Raw genomic sequence first — 19,811 nt, 5'->3', positions numbered from 1 at the left:
GGGAGCTCACTCCCCTTGCGTGTGTGTGTGTACTTACGTACGTGGAACTTCTTTCGTGACCGTGCGTAGCCAACTGTGCTCATCAGAGGTGCGGGGGAAGGACAACAAACTTTGCGTCTCTGTGTGTGAGTTTATGGGTCTCTGTGTGAGTCTATGGGTCTCTGTGTGTGAGTCTTTCGGTCTCTGTGTTTGTCTATGGGTAACTGTGTGAGTCTATGGGTAACTGTCTTGAGTCTATGGGTCTCTGTGTGAGTCTATAGGTCCCTGTTTTTGTCTATGGGTCTGTGTGTGAGTCTATGGGTCTGTGTGTGAGTCTATGGGTCTGTGTGTGAGTCTATGGGTCTCTGTGTGAGTCTATGGGTCTCTGTGTGAGTCTATGGGTCTCTGTGTGAGTCTATGGGTTTGCGTGTGAGTCTATGGGTCTGCGTGTGAGTCTATGGGTCTCTGTGTGAGTCTATGGGTCTCTGTGTGAGTCGATGTACGTCTGTACGTTGAACTTCTTTCGTACCGTACGTAGCCAACCGTGCTCATTGGCGGTGCGAGGCATAGTCAAGTCGAGGTGTAACCCTCCACCATCTGCCCGGCGGCGACGTAGTGCGTGTGCTCGCTTATTCTTTGTTCCTTGTGTTGTTGTTTTGGATTGTTGTTGTTGTTGTTGTTGTTTTTCTGAAGGACAAGCTGAGCGACCTTCAGGCCCTCTGTGCACAGCTCAAGAGGGAGAAGGGAGAGATGGAGCGGAAACTCGGCAACGTCAGAGGCGTGAGACATTCACATCCCCCCAAAATCTGTCGTCGTTCGTGACGTGCGGCAGTGGCTTCCGGTTTGCCGAACGAATACGTCATGTTCCTGGTTCTTTCGGTAAAGTCACGTGGCTGGGTGGGAGCATGTGAAAATACGCTGCCGAGCTTAGCGGTGTTCATGAGGACGCTGTCTCTCAGACAGCTCTGTTCTTCACCTGAGGACGGCTGCTTGTGTTGTGGCCGAAACGTCGTGAGAATTTTATTTTATTATGTTTTATTTTTATTATTTTATTATTTCCCTTCTACGTGACGACTTTACCGAAAGAAACCAAGAATATGAATCCCTGCAGTCACGAAAGCTTTGAATCGGAATACGTCATTATGCCGTCGCGCTCATTACACACACAAAGCGCCTGCCACAGATGGACCGCAATACCTTGCCGATCTCGTTGAGGAGCATAAACCGTCGTCACGCGAACTCCGGTCATCCTCGCAGTGGCTTTTGGCTTCTGTGGCCGTCTGGAATGCTCTTCCTTCCCATGTTAGGAAGCCATCGGAGCTATGCACTTTTAAATCATCTAAATTGACAAACTCATTTCCTTAGAACTGCTTTTTGCAGTTCTGAAGACCCATAGACCCACACAGAGACCCATAGACTCACACAGAGGCCCATAGACTCACACAGAGACCCATAGACTCACACAGAGGCCCATAGACTCACACGGAGACCCATAGACTCACAGAGACCCATAGACTCACACAGACGCCCATAGACTTACAAAGAGACCCATAGACTCACACAGAGACCCGTAGACTCACACAGAGACCCATAGACGCACACATAGACCCCTAGACTCACAGAGGCCCATAGACTTACACATAGACCCCTAGACTCACAGAGGCCCATAGACTTACACAGAGACCCATAGACTCACACAGAGACCCATAGACTCACACAGAGACCCACACAGAGACATATAGACTCACACAGAGACCCATAGACTCACACAGACCCATAGACTTACAGAGACCCATAGACTCACACAGAGACCCATAGACTCACACAGAGACCCATAGACTCACGCAGAGACCCATAGACTCACGCAGAGACCCACAGACTCACACAGAGACCCATAGTTTGTTGTCCTTCCCCCGCATTTCATTTAGCACGGTTGGCTACGTACGGTTGCGAAAGGAGTTCAGCATACAGACATACATGCGGACAAAGAGATCTTAAACTCACGGCTTTACATCCTACTCGAGTTAAAAAAATTAACCCGTAAAAACAAAGTTTTTCACTATAAATCCTTTATATGCGTGGCGGCTAGAGTCCTCTCGTCCTCTGGCTTAAGATAGGCTGCCACCTATGGGTCAGATGATTGCCTGCCACCATTAAGCAATTGGTAATTCAATATAATTTATTTTTTCCTAAAAAGTGTAAAATTTTGGAAAAAAATGTTCACGAAAATAAATTGTCACGCACAACGAGTCTGTGTGGAAAATGCCAGCTCGGTTGGATCACGGGAAGTGGGTTAAAAAACGACCGAAAGATTTGCACGGTCGTGAGCGCGCAAGCAAGCAAGCAAGTGAACTTAATATAAAGGATTTTAAAAAAAGAACATACTGTCACATGACCTACGGGTGCGGAGAGACGTCATTGCGTCACCTAGGTAACCAACAACGATCATGTGCGCTCGACTATGTTACGTCTGTATTGAAGTAGACGTGTGTGTATGTGTTCATTACCGTTGGCCTCTCTCTATATAAATACAGGTAGTCCTCTACTTTCGATGGAGATGCGTTACGACGACCCCATCGTAAGTCAAAAATATCGTAAGTCGAAGATAGCCTATAGCCTACCCAGGAGTCTTAAAGAACGGTGATAATTTAGCAAAACAGAGCCATTTACAGTACCGTACTGTGTAAACTATATACTGTATGTATTTATTAATTACAATACTGTATTGCACAGTAAAATGTAAAGTTAAAAAAACCAACGTAAATTCTTAGCCTACCTATATGAACTGCAATTTAATAGAAAGTTTTTTCAGGAAACAATCCTATCTGCATTACGCGAGGCGGGAGATGCGTACATCCCGGCAGCGTCCCAACGTACAGCATCGTACCTCGTACGCTGCTGCGTTTGCCTGCCGCGTGGAATTTAAAATATTTGACAATGTTGTCGTATCGCTGTCGCCGTCGTAAGATCGAAATATCGTAAGTCGAACCCCGTCGTAACTCGGGGACTACCTGTAGATCCACTTCTTGTCGTCTCTGCTGGCCGCCGTGCACGCGAGCTCGTGTCGGTTTGCCCTGTAAGTCAAAGTCGGCGATGTATCGTCGCTGCGCTATGTTTATCCTCGCTAACGTTTTTCTGTTGAATGTTCTCGACACGCGGTGTCTCTACGTCAGTTTGACCGACAACGTTGTCAATAAGTCGGATTTTAATGCCATCACGCCATTACACCATCACACTGTCACATCATTACACCATCACACTGTCACATCATTACACCATGACACCCTGACGCTGTGATAGGATGACCCCATCACACCATGACACTGTGATGCCATCACTCCGTAACGCCATCACTCCATTACACCGTGACACCATCACACCCTGAGACTGTGATAGGACGACCCCATCACTCCATCACACCGTGATGCCATCACTCCGTAACGCCATCACACAATCACACCTTGACACCGTGACACGTGATGCCATCACTCCGTAACGCCATCACTCCATCACACCATCACACCGCGACACCCTGACACTGTGATAGGATGGCCCCATCACACCATGACACCGTAATGCCATCACTCCGTAACGCCATCACTCCATCACACCATCACACCGTGACACCGTGATGCCATCACTATAATGCCATCACTCCGTAACGCCATCACACCATCACACCATCACACCGTCACATCATTACACCATGACACCCTGACACTGTGATAGGATGACCCCATCACACCATCACACCGCGACCCCACCACTCCATCACTCCGTAACGCCATCACACCATTACACCATCACACCACGACATCCGTGACGCCGCCGACGCGTGCGTGCGGTGCAGGCGGGCCGCAGTGGCAAGACGGTGCCGGAGCTGGAGAAGACGGTGGGGCTGATGCAGCGCGTCGTGGAGAAGCTGCAGCGCGAGAACGAGGAGCTGCGGCGAGCGCCGGGCGTGGTGGAGGCCCAGCGGAGCGCCGGCCTCGAAGCCGACAACACCAAGCTCAAGGTAGCCCCGCCGCGTGTGCGCTGCCATCGCCACTCCGCGTCCGTCCGTGTGTCCGTGTGTCCGTGTGTCCGTGTGTCAGCGGCCTAGGGGGTGGGGCGGTGGTGCAATGGTGAGCACGCTGCTAGCGCCACGAACCCTGGCTGTGACCCGAGCGCAATTCCCACTCGCGGCCAACACCACTGACGATTATCTGAACTGGTCCTTGGCCTCCCCGAGGTCGACTCAGCCTCAAATTAGTACCCAATGCGGTGTGCGAACATCAGCACTGGGGAGACAAAAGCGGCCGGGCGTGGCGGTGGCCACCCACAACCTCGTGTGCCGTGCCGGCCTTCGTAGGTGCTCGCGAACGGCACTTGCCCCAACAGTCTGTTACAGGCTACAAGGGGGATCTTTGTCTTGGTTGTCCATGCCCCCCGCGTATCCCCGTGTCTCCCCATGTGTCCCAGTGCTTCCCCTCGTACAGGGGGAGTTTCCAGGAGACCATGTGTCTCGAGACCCTGTGTGTGTGTATGTTCCTGAGTGTCCCCGTGTGTCCCATATCTGTGTGTGTTCACATGTCCTGTGTGTTCCCGTGTGTCTCCGCGCGTCCCCATATGTCTGCATGTCTCCGTGTGTCCCTGTGTGTCTCCGCGTGTCCCCATATCTCCCTCTGCGTGTCTCCGCGTGTCTCCGCGTGTCCCCATATGGCTGCGTGTCTCCGCGTGTCCCTGCATGGCCCTGCGTGTCCCCATACCTCCGCGTGTCTCCGCGTGTCCCCATATCTCCCTCCGCGTGTCTCCGCGTGTCCCCGCGTGTCCCCCCGCCCCCCCCCCCCCCTCCTGTACAGGCGGAGCTCCAGGCCCTGCGTCTGAAGGCCGGGCAGCAGCTGAGCGACCGCTACGAGACGCGTAGCCGTGGGGTCGACAAGCTCATCACGGAGAACGAGAAACTCCTCGCGCACATCAAGAGGGTGACGATGCACGCAGCAGATAGACACACGCACACACGCACACATGGAGAGAGACGCACACACGCAGACATGGAGAGAAACGCACACACGCACACATGGAGAGAGACGCACACACGCACACATGGAGAGAGACGCACACACGCACACATGGAGAGAAACGCACACATGGAGAGAAACGCACACACTCACACATGGAGAGAGACGCACACACGCACACATGGAGAGAGACGCACACACGCAGACATGGAGAGAGACGCACACACGCACACATGGAGAGAAACGCACACACGCACACATGGAGAGAGACGCACACACGCAGACATGGAGAGAAACGCACACACGCACACATGGAGAGAGACGCACACACGCACACATGGAGAGAGACGCACACACGCACACACGCACACACGCACACATGGAGAGAAACGCACACATGGAGAGAAACGCACACACTCACACATGGAGAGAGACGCACACACGCACACATGGAGAGAGACACACACACGCACACATGGAGAGAAACGCACACACGCACACATGGAGAGAGACGCACACACGCAGACATGGAGAGAAACGCACACACGCACACATGGAGAGAGACGCACACACGCACACATGGAGAGAGACGCACACACGCACACATGGAGAGAGACGCACACACGCACACACGCACACATGGAGATAAACGCACACATGGAGAGAAACGCACACACTCACACATGGAGAGAGACGCACACACGCACACATGGAGAGAGACGCACACACGCACACATGGAGAGAGACGCACACACGCACACATGGAGAGAGACGCACACACGCACACATGGAGAGAAACGCACACACGCACACAGAAACACGCGGTACCACTGACAACAACTATTCGCTCGTCCCTCTTCCCTGCCCTTAGTTTTGTCTGTCATTCATTCACTCACTCACTCCTCGTCCCTCTCCCTTTCATCAGTCGTCTCATTCATTCGCTTTTCGCTCCCTGTCGCCCTCACTCCCCCGCCCATAGTTGTCCTGTCATTCACTCACTCACTCGCTCCCTCTCCCTTACCCATCAGTCGTCTCATTCACTCACTCCTCGTCCCTCTACCTTAACCATCAGTCGTCCCATTAATTTGCTACTCGCTCCCTGTCCCCCTCACTCCCCCGCCCCGCCTGCCCGCACTCACTCACTCGCTCCCTCTACCTTACCCATCAGTCGTCTCATTCATTCGCTAATCACTCCCTCTCGCCCTCACTCCCCCACCCGCCCGCCCTCGCGGGTCTCGCGTCTCGCGCCGCAGGAGAGGGAGGCCGTGGACAAGCTGCGGGGGGAGAAGCGATCGCTGGAGCTGGCGCTGGAGCTGGCGCGGGAGGAGTCGGAGAGCTCACGCCGGCGACTCGCCGAAGTCGAGGCCCAGCTGGCGCGGACGCAGGCGAGCGACGAGCAGGGCCTGAAGCCCGGGGCCCTGTCGAAGTGAGCACAATCATCCGTCGACTTCGTCGTGCTGATCACCAGAGCGGGAAAAAAACGATGGAGCCACGTGGCCAACAGCGATGACCATTTAGCGGCACGCGCATCAAAGCTAATCGCCAGACAGACGTCGATTTAGAACTATTATTACTATTTTTGTTTCGATTGAAAGCTTTCGTGACTGCAGGGATTCATCTTCTTGGTTCTTTCGGTAAAGTCACGTAGAAGGAAAATAATAAAATAATAAAAATAAACATATGTTTTATTTACGTGGAAGGAAAATAATAAAATAATAACAATAAAACAATATGTTTTATTTTTATTATTTTATTATTTTACTTCTACGTGACTTTACCGAAAGAACCAAGAAGATACTATTTTTGTATTACCAGGTCAGGCCCACTGGGCTATATAGATCTTTTTTTCTTCCAGAAGCGACCTGGCTATCACAAGTGATAGCTCAACGAAGTGGCTTATCATCACGTGGACATTTATCGCAGGCAAAATACGTTGATTCTGAATGTGGTGGGGAAAACCGGAGGACCCGGAGAAAAATGTACGCGACCGCGCGGAGAGAGTGAGAGAACGTGCACACAAATATACAGGTATCAGGGTTGGGATCAATCAAACCCACAACCTCCTTCATACCAGGTGAGGTAGTTAACATCTGACCACTGTGGCGCCAATGCGGCTTGCTGATGAGCAATGAACGCACACAAACTACGCACCCCAACCCTTGATAAATTAAAATTATTATCCTTCCAAACAGGGCCCTCCTTGAAAAAATAGAGAACTGAAAGACAGCGTCTGAATTCAGACGCTGTCTTTCAGACAGACCTGTTCTTCACCTGAGGACGGCTGTTTGTGTTGTGGCCGAAACGTCGTAGAATTGTATTTTATTATGTTTAATTTTTATTATTTTATTATTTCCCTTCTACGTGACTTTACCGAAAGAACCAAGAAGATGAATCCCTGCAGTCACGAAAGCTTAAAATCGAAATTTGAACGCCATGTGACTCGGGTAACACAAATTAAAGTTGAGTCTCGGTTTGGGGGCGGCTACATATTGCTAAAGTTCACTAAATACACAGGCGTCAGTGTCGGGATCGAACTCACGACCTCCTGCGTACCAGGCGAGGTAGTCAACATCTGATGAGAGAAAGACACAAAAACTCAAAAAATGCAGGTGTCAGGGTGGGGATCGAACCCACGACCTCCTGTAGACCAGGCGAGGTGGTTAACATCTCATAGCCACCGTGATGATGATGATGAGAGACGCAAACTCCAAATACACAGCAGGTGTCAGGGTCGGGATTGAACCCACGACCTCCTGTACACCAGGCGAGGTAGTTAATATCTCATAGCCACCGTGATGATGATAATGAGAGACGCAAACTCCAAATATACAGCAGCAGGCGTCAGGGTCGGGATCGAACCCATGACCTCCTGCGTACCAGGCGAGGTAGTTAATATCTCAGCCACCGTGATGATGATAATGAGAGACGAAAACTCCAAATATACAGCAGCAGGCGTCAGGGTCGGGATCGAACCCATGACCTCCTGCGTACCAGGCGAGGTAGTTAACATCTCCTAGCCACCGTGATGATGATCAGAGACACGCAAACTCCAAATATACAGCAGCAGGTGTCAGGGTCGGGATCGAACCCACGACCTCCTGCATACCAGGCGAGGTAGTTAACATCTGGCCACCCCCCCCCCCCCTCGTGTCCCGTTACCGGCCTTCGTGAGCGCTACTCGCGGGACAGCACTTGCCTTGCAACAGTCTGCTGAGGCTCTGGTGGAAATCTTTGTGCCTTTTTTTTTTTATCTTGTTTGTCTTGGACGTCGAGGCTGTACGAGGCTCGTCTGCGGGACGCCCAGGAGGAGACGGAGCGCGCTTGCCGTGGGCTGGAGGACGCGCGGGCGCTGCTGCGGCAGGGGGAGCAGCGCGAGGGCGAGCACCGGCGCCGGCAACGGCAGCTTGAGCAGCAGGTGATCCCGCCCGGACAGCGATCGAGATTCGGTGGCGCTAAGTTTGGGGTGGCCCGGGGGGGAGGGGGGGGGGCAGCCGTGGCGTGGCCCGGCGGGTAGCAGCACTTGGCAACGACAACCCTAGTCTTGGAATCTCATTTGGCAGAAGAAAAAAATATGATAATTGTTTTTTTTACCTTTTTTCTGGCAACAAAACTGACACCTTTTTTTTTTACAAGGAGTCATGTTTGCATAGACGACAATACCTGCAGTCATAATGCAAACAAAAAACATAACTCTGATAATGTATGCACTGTCCTCGAAGTTGATTGGTCCACACCCGAGACAGCTTTCCTTATCATCTGGTCCAACACCATGTGAGGTGCGCCCTTTGGCGTCATCTGGTCCAACACCATGTGAGACTAGGCTCTAAGGAAAGCTGTCTCGGGTGTGGACCAATCAACTTCAAGGACAGTGCATACATTATCAGAGATATGTTTTTTGTTTGCATTATGACTGCAGGTATTGTGGTCTATGCAAACATGACTCCTTGTAAAAAAAAGATGTCAGTTTTGTTGCCAGATAAAAGGGTAAAAAACCAATTATCAACCCTAGTCTTGGTAAATAATTCGGTGAATTACTTTATTTAGAAAAATAACGTCAAGGCACGAATATGTCTGTGCTGCTCCCCTAGATGTCACTGTAGTGGGGAGCGGTGGTGTAGCGGTTAACGCTCTGCGCTACGAGCCCGACGACCCGGGTTCGATTCCCGCTCACGGCCAACACCAGTGACGATTATATCTGAGCCGGTCCTTGTCCTCTCCTAGGTCAACTCAGCCTCAAATGAGTACCTGGTGCGGTGTGTAAACATCGCCACTGGGGAGACAGGCGGTTGGGCGTGGTGCTGGCCACCCACCCCCTCGTGTGCCGTGCCGGCCTTATAGTTCCTCACTAACAGCACCTGCCCCAGAGATCTGTATCTTTGATGTCGCTGTGCCGATGCTTTGCATGTGTGTGTGTGTTGAAGTTATTTTGCACCGAACGTAGCCAACCTTGCTAATCGGAGGTGCTGTGCAGGTGGAGCTGTTAAAGAAGTTCCCGGAGGAGGCAAAATCCCAACCGGGCCTCACCAGGGAGTTCCAGATAGCAAGGTACAACTCCCGGTGCCCGGCACGGCCGCTCTGAGCCCAGACACCCAGCCACGCGGCTCGCGTTCACCGTTTACCATTCCGATGGAATACGCGCGCGCGTCATCACGTTCTTCTTCCGATTCCGTTCACGATCACGGAATTTAGTAGTAGGTTTTTACCCTTTTAAACTGGTACAAAACTGACACCTTTATTCAAGGCATCATGTTTGCAATAACCACAACACAAGTAGTCAAAAAAGCAAACAAAAAGATGCAACTCTGATAATGATAATAATATGCACTGTCCTTGAAGTTGATTGACTACTTGTGTTGTGGTTATTGCAAACATGATGCATTGAATAAAGGTGTCAGTTTTGTACCAGTTTAAAAGGGTAAAAACCTACTACTATATTTTGCCACTGGTAAAAGAGATCTCATAGTGATCACGGAATTGATTCCGAACGGGATCGTAAGTAAAAGGCCTCGCGTGGAGTTTGGTGCACCTAGCCTGGCACAAGCGCCGTAGTGACGTCGAAGCCACTTAGTGGCGAACGGCGGTTCTTTTGCTGGTTTATCCAGGATGTTTCTCTTCTTGGTTCTTTCGGTAAAGTCACGTAGAAGAGAAGTAATAAAATAATAAACATGAGACGCTGTCTCCCCGACAGACCTGGTTTTCACCTGAGGACGGCTGCTTGCGTTGTGGCCGAAACGTCGTGAGAATTATTTTATTATGTTTCATTTTTATTATTTTATTACTTCCCTTCTACGTGACTTTACCGAAAGAACCAAGAAGATGAATACCTGCAGTCACGAAAGCTTTAAATCAGGATGTTTCTGTTGCGCGTCGTCGCTTTAAGATGTTCTGTGTTCATATTTTGTTTGTTGCGGTTGCACCCGACTCAAGAGCCGCATGGCTCACAGGGCTCTATCTAATCAATGAAACTTGAAACTTGAATCGTGGAGCGTCACCACGCTTTCTCTGCGGCGAGTACAATGTGTTGAAAAACAACGGCACTGCTACGCCGCTCCCAATAAAATTAACGGTGAACCGCCGGCGCATTCCGAGATTCGGCGGTGAACAGGACACGCTACCCTGCAACTTGCAGGCGTGTCGGAACGGGGAAGGGTTAAGAACATTCTTTGGGTCTTTCGGTAAAGTCACGTACATAGGTTCAAAGAAAATAACGAAAAACAACAAAACTACGACGTTTCGATCGCAACACAAGCATCCGTCATCAGGAAGAAAAATTTACCCATAAAAACAAAGTTTTTCACTATAAATCCTTTATATGCGTGGCATCGGTTTTATTTTATTATTCATTTCTGTTTTTCTTGAGTAACAGTTTCATTTTTATCACATTGGTATTTTAAATTAAATATGAAAAAAAAATTTTCCTAAAAAGTGGAACATTTTGGAAAAAAAATTTCACGAAAATAAATTGTCACGCACAACGAGTCTGTGTGCAAAATGTCAGCTCGATTGGATCACGGGAAGTGGGTTAAAAAACGACCGAAAGATTTGCACGGTCGTAAGCGCGCGAGCAAGCAAGCAAGCAAACAAGTGAACTTAATATAAAGGATTTAAAAATAGCTTTAAGTCAAGATTTAAGGGTTAAGAACTTCAGAGGTACTGGGCTTTGGACTTTGATGCACCCCCTCCCCACCTCACCTTCGCAAGACGACCAGCACCAGGGCTCAAACCCTCACTCGGCACGCGTGTTTGCAGGTTGACTATCGACCGCTTGGAGAAAGAGAAGGCGGAGCTGGGAGAGGAGTTGGAGCAGCTGAGAAAGAGCGAACCATCTGCGGGTGAGCCGTCAACATCGGCATCGGCATCATTGTCGTTACAACCATCATGAGGAGCAGCAGCGGCAATGTTGTTAGCAGCAGTAGGATCAGCAGTAGCATTCTCTCGTTAGCATCATTACCAGAAATATCTTAGTCGTAATCAGCAGTATAATTGTCACCATTGGCAGCTCCGGCATCATCTTGATCGTAATCAGCAGCTGCATAATTCTCATAATGAACTGCTTTTACACCATTGGAACCTCCTTTGCCAGCAGCATCATCTGGACCAACACCATGTGAGACTAGGCTCTAAGGAGAGCTGTCTCAGGTGTGGAACAATCCATTTCAAGGAGAGTGCATACATTATCAGAGTTGTGTTTTTTGGTTGCATTCCGACCGCAGGTATTGTGGTCAATGCAAACATGACTCCTTGTAAACAAAAAACAGGTGTCAGTTTTGTTGCCAGATAAAAGGGTAAAAAAACAATTATCATGAACGTCTTTTTCATGATAACAATTACGGTGAACCCCGTCATGACGAAGACCAACACTGTCATCTTCGTAAGCCTGGCGGAGATCGAGGCGGCCGGGTGTGATGCTGGCCACCCACCACCCCCTTGGTGCGTGCGCCGTGCCGGCCTTCATAGGCGCTCGCTAGCAGCACTTGCCAAAAATAGAAAATCAAAGAATCACCAAACTGCGGTAAAGCCGAAACCACATCACCGACTAGTGCGCCATCCATGCGCACCCTGGCAGTATCGCTGCAATCCGTACAGCGTCTACTGCCGCCTTGGATTGCTTGAAGTACCTTAACATTCAACGATGACATCATCTATACAAGCAGTTGATTTACATGCCTTACGAAAGAATAAGAAGCAGCAGCACTTGCCCCCAACTGTTTGTTAAAGGCTGTCTCTTGCTGGTGTGCGTGCGTGCGTGCGCGCGTTACAGAGCGCGATGTTCTGCAGAAAGCGCGGCGTTACGACGAGCTTCTGCAGGAAAATGTTCAAGTGCAGGTGCAGCTGCGTGAGATGAAGATGCACAGTGGCCGGCTCGAGGTAGTGTAGCGTTGAGCGCATGTTAACAAGTCATTGATAAGACTGGTCAACACACTTTTTCTGGCATCAGGTATTCCAACGGTTTTAAGGTAATTTTGGGGTGCTGATTCCAAATCTGGCATCAGTTTTTGTCGTCTATCGCATCAGGTTTTTGAGATATCAAATATTGCATTTGCAATAAAAACTGCAGAAGAAAAATATTAAATAAATGTGGATATCTACATAAAATTATATTATAAACACACTATCCTTAAACTACAGCATCGTATTTTAACACTAAAGCAGTCACTGACTCGCAACAACTTGCAATCATAAGTGACAGAGTTAATTTCGGGTAAAATCAATGAAAATGGGGTATGCCGATAGCATAAAAATTAGATGTTATAGAGCAAATCTGAGATCAGATTTGGAATCAGCACTCTGAAATTAGTCTAAAACACCATGGGAACCTCATTTGCCAGTAAAAATATAATAATTGTTTTTTTTACCCTTCTATCTGGCAACAAAACTGACACCTTTTTACAAGGAGTCATGTTTGCATAGACCGCAATACCTGCAGCCATAATGCAAACAAAAAACATAACTCTGATGATGTGCACTGTCCTTGAAGTTGATTGGTCCACACCCGAGACAGCTTTCCTTAGAGCCTAGTCTGACATGGGTTGGACCAGATGACGCCAAAAGGCGCACAACTCAAAGACAATGGCACCATCAGAGTATGAGAGCTCAGGGTAAGCATTTACACCATGCCAGATAGAAGGGTAAAAAAACAATTATCATATTTTTACTGGCAAATGAGGTTCCCATGGTGTAAATGCTAACCCTGAGCTCTCATACTCTGATGGTGCCATTGTCTTTGAGTTGTGTATGCTACACGGGGGGGACTTTGTGCGTACATGCGCCACCGTGACCAGGAGGAGGTTCGAGGCCTTCGCAAGGAGCTGGAGAGCTTCGACCCGGCATTCTTCGAGGAGATAGAAGACCTCAAGTTCAACTACAAGGAGGCGGTGAAACGCAACCTGGTGTACGAGGAGCAGCTGCTGAGCCTGGGACAGCAGTTCGGCATCACAGTGGCCGTGCCGGCAAACGTGTCGGTCGACTGATCACTCCTGCCCTGGCCTGGGTCACCGAGAAGATCCAGACGGACCCGGAAAGAACTGGACAGATGCGGACAGACCCGGACAGACCAAGAAAGACCTCGACAGACATTGACACATCCCGAAAGACCAATACTGACCGAAACAAACCGAGACACGGATGCACCAAAACAGACCCGGAGACACAACCGCGCACTACTTTTGGGAGAATCTTATAATTCGGAGAGTATGCTATGTATATCTAAAACACGTATTTATGTTATCACAGCGCTGATTTTTTTTATATTACACCCATAATGTGGACATTTTATTAAAATGATTAACTTTGCATTGAAATTCCCAATCTGGAATTGTTTTTATTCCGTAACAGGCACCACTAATTTCAAAGGAAGTTTTGAGTATTTAACCCCCCCCCCCCCCCCCAGTTTTAATACGAAGCTATTTATTTTCAGGGGCTAAGATGATGTTAGTTTCATAGTGGTTGTGTTAATGGAAATTGCATCTCACAATCAATGGCGGATCCAGGATTTTCAGTTAGGGGGGCAACCCTTCCAGCAATGAAAAATGATAGAGTAGTTAGTAAGTAAGGACTTGTTAGTGAGTAAGGAGTTGTTAGTAAGAAAGGAGTTGCTAGTAAGTAAGTTGTTAGTAAGTAAGGAGTTGTTAGAAAGGAGTTGCTAGTAAGTAAAGAGTTGTTAGTAAGTAAGTTGTTGTTAGTAAGGAGTTGTTAGTGAGTTGTTAGTAAGGAGTTTCTAGTAAGGAGTTGTTAGTAAGTAAGGAGTTGTTAGTAAGTAAGGAATTGTCCCTTGCTTTTTATTCGACGCGTGTGCGGCAATGGCGCAGCCATCGATCGAGGGTCGAATTCGAACCGCGTCGTGTGATCGGCATCGCGCTCGCTGAAGGTGAATGCCTCCAGGAAAGTCGTGGACTGTTGTATACGCGACTGCAAACAATTCTGAGTCACTTATAACCGCTTTGCCGTTACTAATTGCCAATTATGGACTCAGACTATTGTCCTATCATCTCATAGAGTCCCTGACACGTAATACTATGCTACACAGTGGCAGTGAGAGTCGCAAGATGCCGATTTATTACTAATAAACCCCAATGCTCCGATCGAAATGAGGGATTTCGATCGAATCATTGGAGGGGGGGCACGTGCCATCCCACTTCCTCCGCCAGTGCTCACAATCACCGAGGAACCACAGACAAGACAATCACCGCATCACGCGCTTTCAGATGCGCTTCTGCGACCGTCTGGAACGCTCTGCCTTCCTACATCAGGTAGTCACTGGAGCTATGTATGTCTACATTGAAAACCAATGTCATTAGAGCTGCTTTTTGTGCTTCGTTGTCCATCCACCGCACCTCCGGTGAGCACGTTGGCTACGTACGGTGCAAAAGAAGTGCACCTTGCATACAAGCTGGATGGCAGCACCCAGGCGATGAGCCGTCTCTACTCACAATTGCCCGAGCTTCTGCAGTCCTCTGTATGCGAAGATGTTTTCGGCCAATAAATGAACATTGTATACGTGTCGGAGGAAACCAGACCAACGGGTGTGAGGGGGAAACACTCTATCCCATACAGAAGGCAGAGATATTGGTCCATACTTTGCTGTACCGCTTTCTCCATGACTTATCAATGTGTTTCGAGTATTTGGCTGCTATACATTTCCACATAAGCCACTTATGAAAAAGAGCTCTGTAGTTCAGTGGGCGTTTTACCTTGTAAAATAAAAGTTTATATTAGGGTTTTTAACCCTGGCGAGTCGGGGTATGACACCTTGATGCCAACGACAAGGGAGTTTTGCAAACATTTGCATGATCTACCAACCTTCGCCTCCAAAAAACTTGGGTTTTATAAATTAAAATTTTTAAAAAATTGCTCAAGTTGCAAGAGGAAAACCTTGTTTACCCAAATAGAATCTTTCCAAACGGTTTTATGCTTTCAAAAATGTTTATTTCGAAAGAAGCAAAACGTGATTCAGCGCCACGCGTGACCGAATGCCCGCTTCATGAGCTCCGAGGATCACATGACCACTCCTTCCCTGCACCTCCCATGAGCACGGTTGGCTACGTACGGCGCAAAAGAAGTTAAACTTGCATACAGACAACATCATCCAGCACTCGGCTGATTTACAATTCTCGTAAAAAAATATACTTTAAATAACGGGTCCTTTAATGAATTTGCGAGTTGTACAGGATTATCCAGATGTCTTGTGACGCCCCCCCCCCCCCACACTTAATTATCTATAACGTAAAATCTTGTGTATACCAATGAGTGTGAAAACATAAATGAATTATGAAATGGGCAATAAAATGAAAAATATTAGGGGTCAGTTAATTAATGGGTGGGGGGGTCACAAGACATCTGGACTCCCCCCCCCCCTCTGACCATCACGGGCCAGTGGACGTGTCGAGCCGCAGCTCTCTGGCCAGATCCTCCCAGGGGTCGAGGCCTCGCAAGGGCAGCCGGGCCAACGCTGGGTCCCGCCGGGCCCCGATTGTCCTCTCCGCCGCCTCCCGCAACTCGCTGTGGCACGACCCGGGCAGCGGCGGCAGCAGCAACTCCGAGAAGCGGGCCCGCAGCTCTGTCCAGCCGGGTGACCCCGTCCACAAGCGGCCCGCGCAAGGCCCTCCGTGGGCCCCCAAGTCGCGGCGCAGCGAGGCCACGTGGCCGCTCAGCCGCTCGAGGTAGAATTCGCGCAGCCGGGGCCGCTGCGCGCAAGCGGCGAGGAGGAGAGCACGGGGTTCGGTCAGGGATGGGGGCATCTGTGGGTTTGTGTGGCCACTCGTGGTGGTGGTGGTGGTTGCTTTGTCGGCATGGCGCTGCCTTGATGGGTTGAGGCTTTGCGAGGAGGTCTGGTCCGGTCTCGGGTCCATGTGCCGCTGCTGCTGGGCTGGTGCTCGGTCCTGAGCTGATATCTGCTGCTGCTGCTGTTGTCGAGTTGAGTGGCTGTGTGGGCTTCGGTCCCTCGCCGGCTTCACCTCGCTGCTGGCTCCTCCGTCACCAGCACCACCATCACCAACACCACCAACATCACCAACACCACCAACATCACCAACACCGCCAGCACCACCAACACCACCATCACACGCCTCCTCAAAGGCGCCCGACTCGAGCAGCCACCGCTCAATCGTGTCCCTCGCCCCATCATCCTCCTCCTCCCCCTCCTCACCCGGTTCCACCAGCGCGACCAGGGCGAGCTCAGCGAGCCACGAACTCCTCCTCCCCGCCAAGCGACCACGCTGCAGCATCTCCACTGCCGCGGAATCGCCTCCTCGCCTCCACCTCGCGCCCAGAGCGGCCCGCAGGAGCCGAGCCCTGGGGTCCAGCCAGGAGGTGGACGCCGCGGACGACGAGAATGAGACGGAAGAGGAGGACGAAACGAAGGATGATGGTGGTGTTGTTGATGATGTTGGTGATGTTATTGAAGAGGCCGCCAGACCCAGCATCTCCACGGAAGCCCTCAGCCTCGCCTGCTCCATCAGCAAGGCCCCTCCACCGTCCCCACCTTCCTTCAGGGCCTCCCCGACCGCCCAGAGCCGCGTCTCCTTCCCCAGCCACGGGTTCCTCAGCAGCGCGCCCAACACCGAGGCAGGGCCGCAGGCGCGCGCCTCGCCTAGAAGCCCCGCCGAGCCGAGCGCGTCGTGGGCGGCGGGCGGGCGGCCTTGTGGGGTGGTCGCGCTCTCGAGGTGTCGTCGGGCCCACGCCATCGCAGCGGTGGCCTCCGCGGGGTTCCAGGAGGAGGAGACGGGGCCCCGGGCGGCCGAGAGAACGTCCGAGACGCAGAGGGAGACGGCGGCTGTGGCCAGAAGCGACTCCATCGCTCGCGGGGCGGACGGGACACCGAGGTCCTCAGAGAGGAGGAGGAGGCGTGGGGTCCGTGGGAGGGGCTCGGTGACAGATGTCAGTTCAGAGGTTAAAGCCCCTCCAGGCTGACCGTGCTTATTATATCTGGTAATTTACAGGGTGATTTTTGAAAAAAATTGTTAACACTTTTTGGGACGATCGTTTTTTTTATGGAAAATTAACGGGCAAGAATACACTGTAAAGTCAAGTATGTGGAAAAATAAAGCCAAAAATAGTTTTTGTTTTAATTTTATTGCGTCCATTTTTCCCATTCCTTGTTAATTTCTCCCCCCCCTTTCCTTACATTCGAGGATGTGGCTATTTCAATTTACACGTGATAAGCTACTTCCTTGAGCTATCACTTCATGGCAGTGGTGGGGAACGTCCGGCCCGTGGGCCGTATAAGGCCCGCGAAATCATTTGGTCTGGCCCTGCCAAGGCAACCGCAGGCGGCAATCGAAATTCAATAAATCTAGAAGCAAACCTGGAAAAGCAGTTGCGAGTAGCAGTAACATCATCAATACCAGCTAACATCACACACGCCTCACCAAAGAGAAGCAGTTCCAGCCATCACATTAGGGTTGAGTTAATTAAACGTTTGACCAAATATAACGGGCTAATTTTTAAGTTGATAATTTTGTATGGCCCGTGATTTATTTTATAAATATACAAATGGCCCTTGGCAGAAAAAAAGGTTCCGCACCCGTTTATGGCCAGGTCGCTTCTGACGCACTGGGGGTCTACTACCTGGTCAAATTAAAATAATTTAAAGACTCCACTCCCCATCCTGTGGTGCCAGGGTCAAAAAAAAAAGTTGCTGTTCATTGCAAGCAGCTCAATCAGCAGATGAAACGGGGAGGTCGTCAATGCAAGTTAAATACAAAACACGTTTATTCACACGATGCCTGCACTCGCGATGCAGAGACCATCAACAGACACCATCCCCACGCACACTCATCGTCTGGCACCACGCTGCTGCCCAGTAGCTTCTTTAACAGCTGCAAAGTCATATTCTTGGTTCTTTCGGTAAATTTGGCTGTGACGGTCCCACCTGAAGGCGGAGACTTGTGTTGCCTCCGAAACGTCGTGCTTTAATTTAGTTATTTTCATTTATTTGTATTATTATTATTTTTTACCTATGTGACTTGCAGTCACGAAAGCTTCAAATCTAGAAAAATAAAAATAAAACAATAAAATTCTCACGTTTTTTTATTATTTTATTTCACTTCTACGTGACTTTACCGAAAGAACCAAGAATATGAATCCCTGCAGTCACGAAAGCTTTAAAACGAAATTTAGCTGCAAAGTCAGTAATGTAAAAAAAAACTGAACATCAAAGGTATGTATGTAGAACTTGTTTCGCACTGTATGGAGCCAATCGTGCTAATCGGAGGTGCGGGAAGAACAAACAGAACACAAAACCGCAGTTCTAGAGAAATGAGTTTTCAATATAAATAATCCAGTGGCTTCCTCATGTCATTAGAGCGTTCCAGACGGCCGCAGAAGCGCATCTGAAAGCGCGGGTTGCGTTGACCGTCTTTGTTCGATGGTTAACCAAACGCCGCTGCGAGGATTACCGAAGTTCGTGTGATGGTCCGTTTGCTCCTTGATGAGATCAGCAAGGAGATACGCAAAGGGACTAACTACTGGGCAACTCTGTGTGATGGGGCATTCATTGAGTCCAGCGCGCAAGCACTTAAACAATTCACTCGCGTGATAAACACAGCACCTCGGGGTAAAAAAAAAAGCACATTGCATAAATACAATCGAGTACACGTATAAATAGAATATGCCACAAGGCAGCTCATTTAAATAAGTAAAGCGATACCCGTAGTACCGTGAAAACACAAGCAATATCGAACTCGCTTCGGCACAAACCAGATATTCAAATGAACACGTAGGCTTTCGTGACAAACCTTACTAATTGGCTGTGTCGGGTGCTGGTGAGTTTAACGACACATTTATATTTACGCGATCTAACGAAAAAAAATTCTTGATATCCAATGCACGGCACACGCAGTCTAATACTTGAGGCTCGGGAATAGGCATTTAACCATCATCACTCCTGAAATTGGACTATCTTACGTGATTTTACAAGGAATCAATCCATTATTGTCCGTGTCGTCTTGCCTCATATATTTCATCTCGTCTCTTTCCATCCTCCCGAAGATACATATCACTGCAATTGTATACATCGTAAACAACCCCCAATTTTATACTTCCATCGCGGGCATAAAAATTGATTTAAATTGTCGAAGGAATGATTATTTACACACACACCACACACTCGTTGGCCCTTTTCCCGAAAAAGATCCTCCTATACACAGGCTGCTGATGCAACGCATATGCCGCATGGCCCATTACATGACCCATTACAATCGGAAAATGATCCTTGGTGAATGTCAACATCACAAGAATCGGTAAACATTTAACCGATGAAGCTGTCGCCTCTGATCCAGCGCTTTGGAGGCAAGGGTTGGTGGGTCACGCAAATTCCTGCAACTCCCAAACCCA

The 19,811-nt window shown here is 49.6% G+C and overlaps 1 protein-coding gene across 1 annotated transcript in view; it reads left to right on the top strand.

Moving 5' to 3' along the window:
- LOC144737086 (centrosomal protein of 290 kDa-like) overlaps window positions 1-13,780 on the top strand; it is a 78,521-nt gene extending 64,741 nt beyond the window's left edge. The window contains exons 47-55 of the mRNA XM_078619748.1: window positions 673-759; window positions 3,830-3,994; window positions 4,821-4,943; window positions 6,233-6,405; window positions 8,253-8,394; window positions 9,451-9,524; window positions 11,229-11,311; window positions 12,241-12,347; window positions 13,262-13,780. Coding sequence (XP_078475874.1) covers window positions 673-759; window positions 3,830-3,994; window positions 4,821-4,943; window positions 6,233-6,405; window positions 8,253-8,394; window positions 9,451-9,524; window positions 11,229-11,311; window positions 12,241-12,347; window positions 13,262-13,450 — 1,143 coding nt within the window. The 3' untranslated portion in view covers window positions 13,451-13,780. The remainder of the gene's footprint in view (window positions 1-672; window positions 760-3,829; window positions 3,995-4,820; window positions 4,944-6,232; window positions 6,406-8,252; window positions 8,395-9,450; window positions 9,525-11,228; window positions 11,312-12,240; window positions 12,348-13,261) is intronic.
- The last annotated feature ends 6,031 nt before the right edge of the window (window positions 13,781-19,811 follow it).

The sequence above is a fragment of the Lampetra planeri genome, chromosome 64, assembly GCF_965212315.1.
Source record: "Lampetra planeri chromosome 64, kcLamPlan1.2.h2, whole genome shotgun sequence".
NCBI lineage: Eukaryota > Metazoa > Chordata > Hyperoartia > Petromyzontiformes > Petromyzontidae > Lampetra > Lampetra planeri.
Note: the sequence above shows the minus strand (reverse complement) of the source record. Positions and strands in the feature narration are given on the sequence as shown.